A 15,384-nucleotide genomic window follows, 5' to 3' on the forward strand; every position below is an offset into this window, starting at 1 on the left:
TCTCAAAAAAAAGGAAAAGGAAAAAATTGTAATGATGACCGGCAGTGGTGGTGCAAGCCTTTAATCTTAGCACTCAGGAGGCAGAGGCAGGCGAATCTCTGCGAGTTCGAGGCCAACCTGGTCTACAGAGTGAGTCCCCATAGCCAGGGCTACACAGAGAAGTCTTGATTTGGAAAAAACAAAACACCTAAGCAGCAACAGAAGTAATGATGATGGTTGTGTGAGAGTGTATGTGTGCATGTGCTCATGCATGGGCCTGTAGGTGTGCCATAGCATACATGATGTCCATGTATGGGTCTATAAGTGTGCCATAGAATGCATGTGGCAGTCAGAGGACATTTAATTTAGTTCTTAAATATTTGCTATATTAAATTACGTGTATGTGAGTTCAGGTACCTGCAGAGGCCAGGAGGTGTGAGATCCCTTGGAGCTGGAGTTTCAGGCAGTCGTGTGCTCTCTGACATGGGTGTTGGGAACCAAACCTCCAGAAGAGCAGTAAGTGCTCCTAACCACTGAGAGAAAAAGGAAACCAGGGTGGGGGTATGGTAGGGATTCAGGTAAGAGATTGGGCAGTACAAGTGGTGAGAAGGTGGGCAAGTGGAAGAGAAGGGGAGGGTGGGGAAATGTCTGTTATATCCTATTAAAAAGTACTGGGTGGAAGCTGGAGAGATGGCTGAGGGGTTAAGAGCACTGGATGCTCTTTCAGAGGTCCTGAGTTCATTCCCAGCACCCACATGTCAGCTGATGTAGTTCCAGTTCTGGGGGATCCAACACCCTCACACAGACATACATGCAGGCAAAACACCAATGGAAAAATAAATAAGTAAATAAATAAATGAAAAATTACTGGGTGACCTGTCAAGAACAGTTCTTTCTTAAGTTGCTTTTGGTCACTAAGTAACTGATACAGGAGGGAAAATGAAGCAGGAAGAGGGAGAATATTTGAAAGTTACCTAGTTACTTGCAGAATTAAGATATGAGTTCAAGTGGTTTGGATTCAGTCTGTATTCCTATCATGCCTAGTGGTTCCTGAGGACACTAACGCCTTTCCTATGTGTTGCTAAGCTACATATTTTAGGGTTTTGTAATATATTTATATTTTGTAATAGTGATTAATAATTGTGATGTCAGAAGTGGTAGGGACCCAACTTTTCCCTTTCTTTTTCTTGAGGTACTGGGGGTTGGGGGCTCTAATCCAGGGCCTTGTGTATGCTAGGTCAGTGCTCCATTACTGAGCCATACCCCAAGCCCAACTTTTTCCTTTTTAAAAAATTTGAAGACACCCCTTTGTTCTAAAAAATTATGAAGATAGTACAGTGTCCATTTATCCCTCACTTATTTTCTGTGTTATTATCCATTACATTTGTCACGCTAAGGAACTAATGCCAAACATTACTATTACTAAACTCTTTTATTTGGATTTTAGCATACTTTCTCAAATGTCCTTTTGGTATTTTTGGATTCTTTCATTTTCTTTCCTTAGTTTTCTCTGATCTAGAATATCTTCTAGAGGTTCATTCAACATTTCCTCATCAGATTAGCTTCTTATCCAATACTATTTATCAGTAATTCATCATCTTTGCAATGTCTTGAACTGAGTTATTTTTTTTTTATTTACCTTATTTTATGTGTATGAATATTTTACCTGCATGCCTGAAATGAATGCTTGGTCTCTGCAGAGGTAAGAAGAAGTCTTCAGATTCTCAGATGGTTGTGAGCCACCACATGGATGTGGGAATCAAAACCAAGTCTTCTGCAAGAGCAATTGCTCTAAATCACTGGAGTGTTTCTTCAGCCCCTGAAATAAGACTTTTTAATAGTTCCAGTCTCTTAATAGTCATGCTGTCCTTGTCTACATCTTTATTATCCTTTTCTGCCTGAACTATACATTTTCCAGACCCCTCTGCCCTGCTTTTGTTCCTGCTTCTCATTAAACCGGCGAATACTAGCCAGCAGTGACCATGCTACAGCTTGGATGCTGTGATATCTTAAAATAACTTTAATAGACTATTCCTTTTAAATTAAACCTCATCAATGTCTTGGTCCCAGTACTTGATGGGTAGAGGCAGGGATATCAGGAATTCAAAGTCATTCTTGGCTATATAGTGAATTTAAGGCCATCTTGGGCTTCATGAAACTCCTCCCCTCAAAGGAACTATTTTTGGCATTGGTTTTTGGAGGTGCCAGACCTCTTGGGGAGACCAGGATTGTCAGAAAGAGGATAGAAATGTCCATCTGGTACCAGGTGGACTACTGTGGTGAAATTAAGCACACTTCATAGAAGCCAGGCAGGCTGGCAACTGTGTGGAGGAGGTTCAAGGTCTGCATCTTGATGCTCTTAGTGCTGGTTATCGGAGAGACGAGAAAGCAAAACACATGCTATCCAGTGGTTTCCAGATGTTCCTGGTCAGTGGCTTGAGAGAACTAGAATCTTAACTTTGTTGAGATTACTCAGTTTTCCTCCAGGAACCCCAAAGCCATGTAGAAAGTGCAGCTCAGTGAGCCATCAAAAACTGCCAGTCCCGGTGCCAGGCTGCACAGTCAAACAGACAGATAGCTCATGTGCACACTTATTTGCATTTATTAAAAGAACAAGATAGCAGGAAAAATACACTGAGCAGTCCAGGCTTACCCCAGTGTTTGTGTATTCAGTTTTAGCCTGAATCCAATCCAGACTACCAAGATTTTTATAAAATAAGTGATTGTTCATAGTCTCTGGAAACTGAGTTATATTAGGTCCATGATCTTAATTTATTGACTTGGCTGTGAGAAATGCTGTAGTTTTGCTTGTCTGGACCTTAAACTTCTATGCTATTTGCTTTCCTTTGCTGTTTCTGCAAATTCACATTCAGGTGTTAGATGTGACATTAATACTATTAATTATTAATATTGCTTTAATCAGTATATTTATTTATTTAAATGTACTAGTGAATAAATCTTTTTGGGGGCTGGAACTCAAAGTAATATGAAAGTGTACTTCCCTAATATAGTAAAATCCAAGGTTTTATTTTTTGGCAAAATGCTTGCCTTTGCAGTGTCATGAATGTGGTAGAAAATGTCTAATCCTTGTTTTGGTAGAATTTGACCTTCCTAATTAATATTATTTACTAATACGGTGTATTCTTTGTTTCTCCTACTCTGAATTTCATTTTTTAGTTTTTCATGTATTTGCAAGTTGAAAATTGATTCAAATTAGGATTTTTATGCATTATTGTGGAATTTAATTTCACACATTATAGATTTTGAAATTTATTGTAATCTTGGCTCAGAACTATTGTTCCGAGTCGCAGTGTAATACAGTCTGCTGGTTGAATCTAATTAAGGTGTCGTATCACTTGCATACAGTATGTATCTGCCTAGAATGTTCTAAAAATTCTCACTTGGGACTATTACAGCCCTCAGTTGTTGGCTTGACTGAAAAGCCCAGCAATATTTGACACACTGTGTATCTTATTCAAGAGGCAGGCTTCGTTTATTTTTTTGCATTTGTTGGCTATTTTAACCAAAATGCTGAACTGTAATTTTCAGCATGATTACTTAGAGATTGTGTATTAATCTTATTAAAGTCACCTATTCATTTGCTATCACTGTATTTGAAGACAAGCATGACCATACTTCAGTTCTGGTACACAAATATTAGAGTAGTCTGTGTAATTTAGAAGTCAAAGTTGGATAGCCTGAAGGTAAAATTGCTTATCAGTTGTTACTTTCAAATTTAAAGGAAATGAATACATTGGCTCTTTATGAGATTATATTTTTTATAATTTTTATATAGTTGACTATGTTGCTGTCATTGCTGGAGAGACTGCCTGCCTTTCTTAGTACCATGTGCAAAATGAACAATTTCAAGGCTGCTAGAATTCCCAGGATTATTCTTCGCACATAGATCTTTCTCCTCCTCCTCGGCTTCCATCCACCGTTGCTCTTGTTCTCATTTGCAAGGTAATCATCCTTTAAATAAAGAAGCAGGGTTAAGGGGCACAGCCCTGGCTGGCACAGGGCCCTCTGTGGAGATGCCCCTTCTCAGTGACGTTGTTCCCTGAGGTCTTTTCTGTTTGGTCTTTGGATGTGTATTTTACCATTTAAATCACCCTCTGTGTACTTGTAGGTGCCCTTTGACCTCAAGCGCTGCCTCTTTCTGCTTCTTTTCTAGCCATTGAAAACATTATGCTCTGTAACAGTGTTTGTCAGCCTTGGCTCTGTTGTTGATATTTGGGACCAGATCATTCTTTGGTGTAGGTGGTAGAGTGCTGTAGTACTGGGGCATACAGTGGCATTTATGTCTTGTACTTCTAGAAGCCAGGGGTGTCCCCCGACCCTGCACCTTCTAGCAGAGAACACGGCATCTACTAAAATGTTCCTCATGCGGGGTGTGGTGGAGTGTGGAGTATTTCTACTTTTAGCTAAGAGATTTTTTTTGTTTATTTGTTTTTTGCTTTTGGATGTTAGTTTAAGGATATAACATTTCTTTTACTTTGGTAGTCACGTGCCTGTTTTGGAGTATCAGAAAAGCTGGGAACCTGGAGCCAGACTTCCCCTAGGGAGCTGGTGGGAGAGTAGCAGTTGAGGTGGTCAGACCTAACTGAAACTGTAGGAGTTGCTAGTGTTGCTATAGCCAAGAACTTGAGTGTGGTGGCTTAACACAGCTGATTTACTCTCTCACAGTTGGGGTAGGCACTGCCCAGTGTAGAGTGGGTCAGGGAGTAAGCAGCAAAAGTCTGAGCAGTTATCACGGTGTGGGGGTTAGCATTCATGTAGTCTGACCAGTGAGTGACATGCAAAGGAACAAGCTCTAAACCAAAACTCAGGTGGGCTGTGATATGCAGGTAGGCAAGTCCAGCTCTTCTTTCTGTGGGACCTTGACTTGGCAAGCTGAAGCGTCTGAGAGACAGGCAGGTGGTCAGTTTGCTGAGAGGGAGGGCAAATCCAGTTGTTCTGGGGGTGGGGTGGGTGTGGGATGGGGCTTGGGCTCGAGAGAAGCCTGTGCCGGTAGTTATGAAGTACTCAGCTACTAGAGAGTTGGCTGCAACATCTAAATCCCTCCCTCCTTAGGATAAGAGTTGGGGCCAGGTAGCACTGAACCTTTCTTCACATTGGAGTTCAGTTGGCTATAAGGAAATTTCCAGTAGGGAGAAGGGGCTTTGTCACTATAATCTATAAACAGACTGGGTCAGTTTCTAACTCAGGCAAGCATTAAGACCCCGCCCCCAGCAAGGTCTAAATGAGTGGGTGCATTGTGTCACATTGAAGACTGAAGAGAAACAGAATGAAAACTTTAGTACTCTGTTTATCTCTTTAACATAATAGAAAACCAGCCTGCCATATAGTTTATTTTTTCTTTTTTTTTTTTTTTTTTTTTTTTTTTTTTTTTTTTTGAGACAGGGTCTCACTATGTATATCCCTTGCTGGCCAAGGATTCATTATGTACTCCAGAGTGCCCTCGAACTCACAGAGATCTGCCTGCCTCTGCTCCCCAAGTGCTAGAATTAAAGGTGTGTGCTACCACCACCCAGCACATAGATAGATATTTCTGTGGTGATATATTATTTATGGTTTAATAAAGATTGCCTGAAGTATCAGAATGCAAAATCAGCCACACTAGATAGCTATAGAAGCTAGGCAGTGATGGCACATACCTTTAATCCCAGGACTCAGGAGACAGAGGTAGACAGATCTCTGTTAGTTCAAGGCCACACTGAGCTACACAAAATTGATCCAGTCTAAGAAAGAAACAGCTCACATAAAGGTGATCTTAGCACTGGGGACCATATACCTTTAATCCCAGGATTTGAGAGGTATAAAAGGAAGAAGCAAAGGATCTCATGAGAGAATTAGTCTCTAGCCACATTGAGGAAAGGATAGCAGTCTGAATGAATCTGAGGAATAGTGAAATCGGGAGCAGTCTGAGGATTGCCCCTTTGGTCTGAGCATAGGTAGAGATAAGAGCTAGTGGCCTGATGCTTTGCTTTTCTGATCTTTAGCTTGAAACTTGAATACCAATATGTGTCTCTGGGGTTTTATTATTCATGTTACGTCTTTCTAAAAGTCTGTTTATATGTGCTTCTAGTCTCAGCTATTCAGATTGAGGCAGGAAGAAAACTTGAGCCCTGGCAATTCTGGGTAATATAGTGGCACCCATTAGAAAAGCAAGAAATATGTTTGTCAGTGTTTTAAAAGCAGTATCTTTTTTTTTTTTTTTTTGAGACAGGTTTCTCTGTGGTTTTGGAGGCTGTCCTGGAACTAGCTCTTGTAAACCAGACTGGTCTTGAACTCACAGAGAATAAAAGCAGTACCTTAAACTTTTTTAAAGATTTATTTTTATTTTATGTGTAGGGTAGTTTTGCTTTCATGTATATATGTGTACCTTGTGTGTGCCTGGTGCCCACAGAGGTCAGAAGAGAATGTTGGATTCCCTGGCACTGAAGTTATAAATGGTTGTGAGACACCTTGAGGGAACGGAATTTGGGTCCTTTATAATAACAGTCAGTGCTCTTCATTGCTGGGCCATCTCTCCAGCCCCTTTTCCCTTGAGACAGGGCCTCACCTTGTCTCTATTTTGTGTGTATGCCTGTGTGTATATGTGCATGAACATTTATCTGTGGAGGTCAGAGGACAACTTTTGGTTTGAGCTTTCCACCTTGGTGAGACAGGGTCTCTCATTGTTTCTGCTGTTGTGCTGTGTAATGCAGGCTTGTTATCCTGTTGGCTTCTGGGTGATCTGTCTGTTTCTGTCTCCTTGTAGGAGGGTTGGCATTATAGGTGTAGTACCACATAAGATTTTTTAAAGCTTGGGTTTTGGGAATGGAATTTTTGGTGTGCAGATTGTGTGGCTAGTGCTTTAATCCACTGAGATACCTTCCTCTACTCCCGATTGTTCTTTGAGACTGGGCTCATGCAGTCCAAGCTGACCTTGGACTTGAATGTAGCTTGGGAAGACCTTGACCTGCTCTCATGTCTTAAGTGCTAGGATTACAGGTAAGTTGTTTTGGAATAGCCTTTTGTACTGTGAGGATGTGTTGCTCTCATTGGTTTAATAAAGAGCTGTAGTGACTTGAGGACAGGGAGAGAGCTCTGAGACGAAGGAGGTCTGAGTTGCCAGAAGATGTGGGGAGAAGCACGATGAACATGCTATACTGAAGAAAGGTATCAAGCCATATGGTAGAACGTAGGTAAGAAATATGGGTCAATTTAAGTTGTAAGAGCTAGATAGTAACAAGCCTAATCTTTTGGCCAATCATTTATAATTAATACTAAATCGCTGTGTGGTTATTTGGGAGCTGGCTGGTGAGACAGAAAATTCTGTCTACAGTGAGTGCCACCACACCTGGTTTTATACGGTGCTGAGGATTGAACCCAGGGTCTTGTGCATGTTAGGCAATTATTCTGCCAACTGAGCCACAGCCTCATCCCTTAAATTATTTTTTGTTAAATTAGTTGAACATAATTTTATGCTTATTGGTTATTTAAATGTCTGGTCAGTATTCTTTATCTGTTTTCTTTTAGAATGCATGCTTTTTGTCTCATTCCTTTAGTCAAAAAAAAAATGTTAATTGAATACCTTATACACACTAGGGCCAGACACTGTTCTAGGTCAACAGAATGGCAAATCCTATATTAAAGAGCTTGATTTTGAATGTAGTGGGGCATAAAATAGAAGACGATAGTAGTAATAAGGGCTGTAAAGCAAATAGAAATGACTGGGGTGGGGTGCTGTGGTGAACATGGGCAGGGCACACACTCTGCTGACACCTTGTACAGGCATGGTATGGCAGGTAGAGGGAACCGTGAGGGCTAAGGCTCCCCAGCAGCCTAGTTTGGTGAGGGAGAGTGAGTTGTTAGATGAGTTTGAGAGGTAGCAAGAAGTGAGATGGACATAGGAGAACAGACCACCTTGAATGAGATGGGGTGGGGCATGGAGAGCTTAGAGTAGTGAGGTGGCATGACTTGCTCCACTATTTCTAAAGAACATAAGTGGTAGAGAGTGAGGACTAGATTTCAGGGGACAGTGGTGCAATCTACATGTTTTCCAAGAGACTGGTCATGGCGCAGATGAGGTTGCTGGGTGTGTTTTGAGCACAGCCTGGATGCTGATGAGTTAAATGTGGGTGTGAACTGGAGAGGTTAGAGTTGGATGGTTGGCAGAGTGTTTCACCACTCACTGGGCAGGGGTGGCACCTTAGTGACTTGCAGGCCTTTTTATGTGATTAAGTACCATAATCTTTCATCTAGACAGGAAAGTCTTTCCCCTGATGGCTGTTAATCTTGTTAGTGTTTTGCTGTTCAGAAATGTCAAATGTTTGTTTTGTCATGATAGTCTATTATTAAAGTTTTTGGTTTTGCTGTCATGTCTGGAAAAATTCCAAAAACAAACTACCCTGCTTTCTCTAAATACTCTTTTAAAATTTTGTATTTGGATGAAGTTAATTTTCATACATGCTATGAATTACATATTCAACTTATTTAGATTTTCTCAAGTAATTATCTTGTTATTCTAGCATCATTAAGAAATTTGATCTCTGCTTCAAGAAATTATTGTATCATTTCCCCAGAATTGGGAAGAGGATGCTTGTGGCAGGTTTAACAACCTACTGGCTTTGTCTTTGGTTGTTGACCATGATGTTCCAATTCACCAGGTTGTATTTTTCTCCTTAGTCTCTTTCATTCCCTCAAAAGATGTTTGTCTTAGGAAATGCTTTTAGAAGGCTGGTGAGATGGGTAAAAGCACTTGATGACCTCACAGACTTGCTGACCTGAGCTCCATCCCCAGAACCACTGCAAAGATGGAAGGAGAGAACTGACTCCACAAGTTATTATCTGGTTTCCACACATGTCATCATGTCACACATGTGCCTGAATTCACATGCACAAATTCACACAATGATAATGTCTTAAAAAAGAAATAAATTGACATTTATCAGTTTGTTCAGTGATTGAGAGTTCTACCCTTTGGATCATGTGTGTTAATGCCCTGTTTTGTTTTGTTTTGGGGCTGGGTACCAAACTCAAGGCCTTACACGTGCTAGGCAAACACTCTACCACTGAGTTTATCCCCTGACCACTGTGACCTAATTTTAACCACGTGACTTGCTATCAAATATGTTTTGCTGTTGCTCCACTGTGGCAACTGGTAATTGCTCTAAGATGATCAACTCCAATTTGCTTTGGCAATACAAAATGAGTGTAGTATTCTTTTTGCTGTTCATGTAATCATAGTGTAGGTTCCTAAGCCCATGGTGTGTGTGTGTGTGTGTGTGTGTGTGTCTGTCTGTCTGTCTGTCTGTTAACTGTAATTATATTCTCAGTACTGTAGTCCTTTTCTGACATGTGAATAATTTAGAGATGATGACAGTATTTAATTTATTGGATTTTTTTTTTTTCCTGGTAAGAACTGGAAGTTGTTCTTGCTGATGGTGTTGACTGAATCTTGTAGTTGGTAAAGTACTAAAAGCTATCGAAGCAATTCTGTCATGCATCTCATTACCTTAGAATATCTGCAAGGCAGGCTGGCAGGTTGCACCTAAGTCATCTTCAGTGTTTTCTTTGCTTTTTTGTAGAGAGGGAAATACGATGTTCCTAAGTGGCTCTCTCCCAGTAGCATTCTGCTTCTCCAACAGATGCTTCAGGTAAAGTTTGTTATTTATTTTTAAATGATAGAAGCCCATTGAAATCTTTTGATTTAACCTGTGGGACTGCTGCATTTATCATGATCTATCAGCTTAAAAAGGATTCCATTCTTGTATCTTGTTAATAGCCTCTCTAAAAACCTCTGCTAATTATGTTATAAACACCATTTCTTTAGACTTTACCTGTCTTTGATGATTTGCTTTTTTTTTTTTTAAAAAAAAAAACCTTTGTGTTTATTTAATTCTTGTTTATTTAATTCTGTTTTCTCTAGTTTTTGTTCTCCTCTCCGTTTTCTTGTTTCTACTCTTGCACATTAGGCATATAGAAATTACTGAACAAATGCTTATATGAACTGATGGTGTAGTCTATGGGCCCTATGATCTAGTGTGCATTTCAAACTTCAACATGTGTCAAAATTTCCGGGTGGGCCTGTTAAAACACAACTTACTGGGCCCCATCCCAATTGTCTGATATATCAGATCTCAGGCAGGACTAAGCATTTGAATTTCCAAAAGACTCCTGAATGGTGCTGGTACTGATGGTTTTGGGGCCACTTTGTGAATGACTCTTTGATGGGGTGATGATGAAAGGCAGAATGCTGAAGTCTAGGTTATTACCAATCAGTAAGCCTACCTTCTAAATTGATCTATAAAGTGGAAGGGGCATGTCTGAGCCTGACTCACTGCTCTGTCATGTATTTTGGATATAATGAATTGGAAATACTTGGAAAATAGTGAATTATTCTATTTATTATGTTCCCTGAATACCCTCCAGTTTTCTATCGATTAAGTCATTTTTACCTTTAATTTAAAATGTACTTCAGGCTCACCCACCTTGATTAAGTAGAACCAGACCACCAAATCTCCATAGTGAGATTGAAAAATGCCTTGGCCTTTCTTCTAGACCTCAAAACTTAATCTTTGTTGATTAATTTTTCTCTCCTCACATTTGAACATCACAAATGGAAACGAAAGGTGTGCTTTTCAGCTTGTTGTATGTGATTGTGAGTGAATCGGAAGTGGAGATTGCATATTCAGCGTGAATGCCCTGCATTGCACTTGCCTGAATACTAAACTGGTGAATATTTCCCATGAATAGGTTTTCCAGCAAAAAGACTATTACATCATACAATAGATTGACTGAACTTCATGAATAATGTCCATACCAATGAAGTTCGTGTTTGTTAAACATTTATCTTGTAGGCCTGTGTTGGTTGCTATAGTTTTCTTGCCTCAATTGCCTTTTTAAAAGAATTCATTCCAAGGCCATTTTAAGTTCTTTGACAGCGTTGTTTGTGATGATAACGTTTACATCTGTTCTGGTGCATTTTGAGTTCTCAGGAGGAAAGGTGTTGTAGTCTCTATTTGAAATGTCCTTCAATGGCCACTAGGTGGACCCAAAGAAACGGATTTCTATGAAAAATCTCTTGAACCATCCCTGGATCATGCAAGATTACAACTGTCCAGTTGAGTGGCAAAGCAAGACTCCTGTAAGTATAATGGAACCTAGTAGTGTGTGTGGCTTCAGGATCTGTAATGATGTGCTCTAAATATGAAAGAAAATGTACTACCTGGATTGCTGTTGGGAGACTTACAGCTCAGTCCTATTTTACCTGTTAGTCTTTGGGCCAGTGAGCTGTTGCTAAACCTACACTACACATGAGAATCACATGGAGCTTTAAAAAGCAGGGCCTGGGTGGAATATTAACACATGCCTTTATTTCCAGTACATAGGAGATGAGAGATGAGAGCAGAAGGATCAGGAGTTCTGTACCCACTGCCACCAACAGGTCCTGCTTTCCATCCCATAATACTTAATGAACACTTTAAAAGCTCCCAGCTCCCAGGTGTTTTGTGAATAGTGCTCTGGGAGTCTTGATGGAGTTATTTAACTCTGCTTAACCTATTATTCATCTGTAGAAATAGGTTCAACCAGTTTTGCTTCCCAAAGTAGTCATGAAATTACATTAGTTTTCAGACATCTGAGTTTGAGGAATTTTTTTTGTATCCTTAATATTTATTAATTCATTAAAAAGTAACAGGAAGAGTTGAGTGTAGTGACACATGCTTGTAAACCCAGCATTTGAAAAGTCGAGTCAGGAGGATTGCAAATTTGAGGACAGCCTGGCCTGTGTACTGAGACTGTCTCAAAAGAAAAAAAGTAATCAGTAGTTTGTTACCTTTTGTGAGTAAATATTTTTGTGAAGAAAAAAATTTGAAAAATCAGTTTGATAAACCGAGTGGCATGTTGATGTCTTTATGAGTTTCTCTGAGGTCTGGCATAATAGCAGACACCTGTATAGTTAGTTCCCTGTTCCTGCATTTAGAAAATGTAACCTCACCCAAACAGAGAGGGAACAGGGGGGTACTTAAGTAGCCCTTTCAGATAGTTTCTGATAATTCCTTGAAGTGTGGTTGGTCATTTCTCTTTAAGAAATATTTATTTTAGTTTATGTTTATGGGTGCTTGCCTACATGTACATATGTACATGCATCATGTGACCAAGGAGGACAGAAAGGAACATGGGAGCTCTTGGAATGGAGTGGCAGATGGTTGTGAGCCACCATGGGGTTTTGGGAACTGAACCCTGGTCCTCTCCCTCGCTCCCATTTTGGAATTTCTTAAAGATTAATTGCAGGCGGAATAGGAAGTCATAGCAGCGAGCTCTTTAGACTCTTCCATAAAACCCACTAGTCTGTTCATGGGCTCTTTTCTCCATGTAGCACTCTGTATTGGTCATTTAGAGTGGCACACTTTTCCAGTGCTGACACATCGTCCAACAAAGGATTAAAAAGAACCATATTCCCTAAAGTCACTACTGATCTCATTGGAAAACATTTCACTGTTGGAAAGCTGTTAAACTTGTGTGAAAGACACAAGTTTTCTAAAATTCTTAATTTTTTTCTTGTAAGTAAAATTGCATTGTTGGCAACAAATACCATCAGTTAATTCATTTTGTTTGGCTTTGACAAAGTATTTCCCAAATATCCCAAACATAATAACCAGTAAGAAGTGGTATTCTATAACTAAAATGGCTAATTGAAACTTTACCCTAGTCACATTGCTCCAGACAGCAATGGTTTTGCACCTGACATTTCTATCTTATACTAAAAACACACATGTTCAGTGTTGACATGTAATAGAATTCTTTTCTTTGCTTCATCAAGGACTTAATAGCAACTGGCTTATTTGGGGATCTGTGAGTACATGACAAAACACCTGTCTTGGAACAGTCTAACTTCTGTAGAAGTACCAGTTTCTCTCATTGTTTTTGTGTTATGAGTTCAAACGTCAGTACTGTGAAATGTGAAAAATAGTGTTATAGAAATAGTGTCTCTGGAAGCCCTCAGGAGACTAAGGATCACACTTTAAAACCTGGTCTAATATGCCTGCCCTCTGAGTTCTCATGGGTATATGTAACGCACACATGTACATATACCATATATGCACCATTCATATACACCATATATGTAACTAGAAAAGGGAGGAATGTTTTTGTAGCCTTTGCAGATAATTGAGACTTTTCTCCACTTCTACAGCGGTGTATGACATGCACACGGATTGGAATAGCTTGCGGGGGGTGGAGGATAGAGTGGGGTGTGGGGGTGTCTCAGACATTTCACATGTAGACAAATGGGGCATTTGCTTTCCTGAATAATCACATCAGTGAATATAATTTCTCTTCCCACTTGCTAGTTAGTCTTAGAAAAGTAGACTTTTGCTTTAAGCCTCTTCTCCCTTGTTGAGTCTCCTTTGGTGGCTAACTCTTATTGTATCTCTTATTGATATTCTCGCTGGCCCTTTATGATGTAGTGGATATCTATTGAGAAAATGTAGCTTAATCTAGAGGTTATCAATGCTTAGAGCCCAAGTGTGTATCTGAGCAGTTCAGCAGAAGGAACAGGGAAACTGATGTGCCCTTTGTGAGGTGGAGATTGGGGGGTGCAAATGCCTGTGTTCAGCCATTGGGGGTCATCATTTCTCCACGTATAGAAGGCTTTGCATGTCTTTTGAGCCACGATTCTAATAAAATACACCACTGTTCATGTTAGAAAAGGTATCAAAATGAAGTAAGTCTCTCTCATTGCTTGTTTGATTTTGAGAGACAGTCTCATGTAGCCCAGGCTGGCCTCAGACTTGCTATGTAGCCAAGGCTGGCTTGGAACCTCAGATCCTCCTAACTGTGCTCCTGAGAACAGTCTCATATTTCAGCATCAGAGGTTTTGTGGGTTTGTTTTATGGTCTTTGTTTTGTTTTTTAATTTGGGGCATAGTATAAAGTAAAACATAATTTTGAGTGCTCCCAGGGCAGGCAGCTTTATTTATATCTTAATATAATTGCTAGTTAGCTATGGTAGCATACATCTGTAATCGAAGCTCCGTGGGAGGCTGTGCAGGAGGATGACAAATTTGAGGCTGATCTTGGAAACATAGTGAGACTGTGTCATGGAAAAAAGAAAGGAAAACAACTGCTAATCTGGGTATGCTGGTACATACTGCAATCCTAAATCTTGGGAAACCAAAGCAAGAAGACTGACATGAATTTGAGGCCAGTGTGGGATACCTAATGAGTTCGAGGCCAGCCATAGCTACAGTGTGAGACCCTGTCTTAAAAATCAAACAAAACTATGGCTCGAAGGTTAAGAGCACATATTTACTGTTCTTGCAGAGGACCCAGGTTTGCATCCCAGCACCCATGGCTTACAACCTCCTGTAACTACAGCTTCAGAGGATCCGGCACCTGGCTTCCTCAGGCACCTAGACACATATACACACACAATAATAAAAACAAATGTTTAGAAATTGCTAGTATTTGTTGAGTACTGCACTGACATGCTATTATAAGAATCAAGCTTTATATTTTATTATGGAATGATGTGGGTAGAACTCTTTTTAGGTCAAATATTGTTCTATAGGTTTTATTAACTCGTTCAGGTTTTGTACTGGCTCTCAGAAGCAGGGACTGCTATTGCCCTGTTTTGCAGATGGAGCAAAGGGTGTACATTATCATGAAGTAACTTGTCTACAATTAAGTGGCTAGTATGTATACTGTGGAAAACCAGAATTTGAATCAAGACAGGAGGGCTGCAGCATAGAAAGAAAGGACCTGAGAGATCAACTGGATTAACCTCAGGGCCTGCACCCTGGCTTTATGGCATCTTTATGGCAAGCATTCTTTATTTGGTGTCTGTTGATGCAGAATCATAGATAAGTAGCATCATGGCATGTTAGAAAAGTCTGGGCCAGGAATCAAAAATGCCAGTCTTATGGGGCAGATAACTGACTTTTCTTAATCTTCATTTCATCATCCCTAATCTGGGCATTTTAGTCAGTGCCCTGTCTGTATAGAGTACCTTTACCCATCATTGTACTCATCTGTTCTGTGCCTCCTTACAGAGCTGTTGCAGGTAAAATGAGTTGTGAATAGAAGAGGTATAGGGATTGTTGTCGCTTTTTGAAGTATTTGTTTTTTTCTTTCAGTAATGTGTTATCAAGAATGAACTATAAAAAGAATTCCGATTTACTTGGATACTTAAGGCATAGATGCTGTAATAATTCTACGCATGATCTCCTCATGCTATTTTCATGCACAGCTCTAGTACCTAAGTATTGTATCAAATAGAAGTTATATTCAGTTCCATTTTCTGCCCTAGTGAACAGGAAATGTAGCAGGCACGGATAATCCAAAATAATTGGCTACTTTTGGACATGCATGTTTTTGTCCTTAACCTGAGTATGCATAGCTGAGAATTCAGAGTACC

At 39.9% G+C, this 15,384-nt stretch overlaps 1 protein-coding gene across 5 annotated transcripts in view; it reads left to right on the forward strand.

Moving 5' to 3' along the window:
* Window positions 1–15,384, forward strand: part of Melk (maternal embryonic leucine zipper kinase) — a 62,565-nt gene that overhangs the window by 21,245 nt on the left and 25,936 nt on the right. For 3 of the 5 annotated variants that reach the window (XM_051187698.1, XM_051187699.1, XM_051187696.1), the window contains exons 9-10: window positions 9,555–9,623; window positions 11,015–11,113. The exons of 1 other annotated variant lie outside the window; for it this stretch is intronic. In XM_051187698.1, coding sequence (XP_051043655.1) covers window positions 9,555–9,623; window positions 11,015–11,113 — 168 coding nt within the window. The remainder of the gene's footprint in view (window positions 1–9,554; window positions 9,624–11,014; window positions 11,114–15,384) is intronic. One more of the 5 variants, XM_051187700.1, reaches the window with a different exon arrangement.

The sequence above is a fragment of the Phodopus roborovskii genome, unplaced genomic scaffold, assembly GCF_943737965.1.
Source record: "Phodopus roborovskii unplaced genomic scaffold, PHOROB, whole genome shotgun sequence".
Taxonomy (NCBI): domain Eukaryota; kingdom Metazoa; phylum Chordata; class Mammalia; order Rodentia; family Cricetidae; genus Phodopus; species Phodopus roborovskii.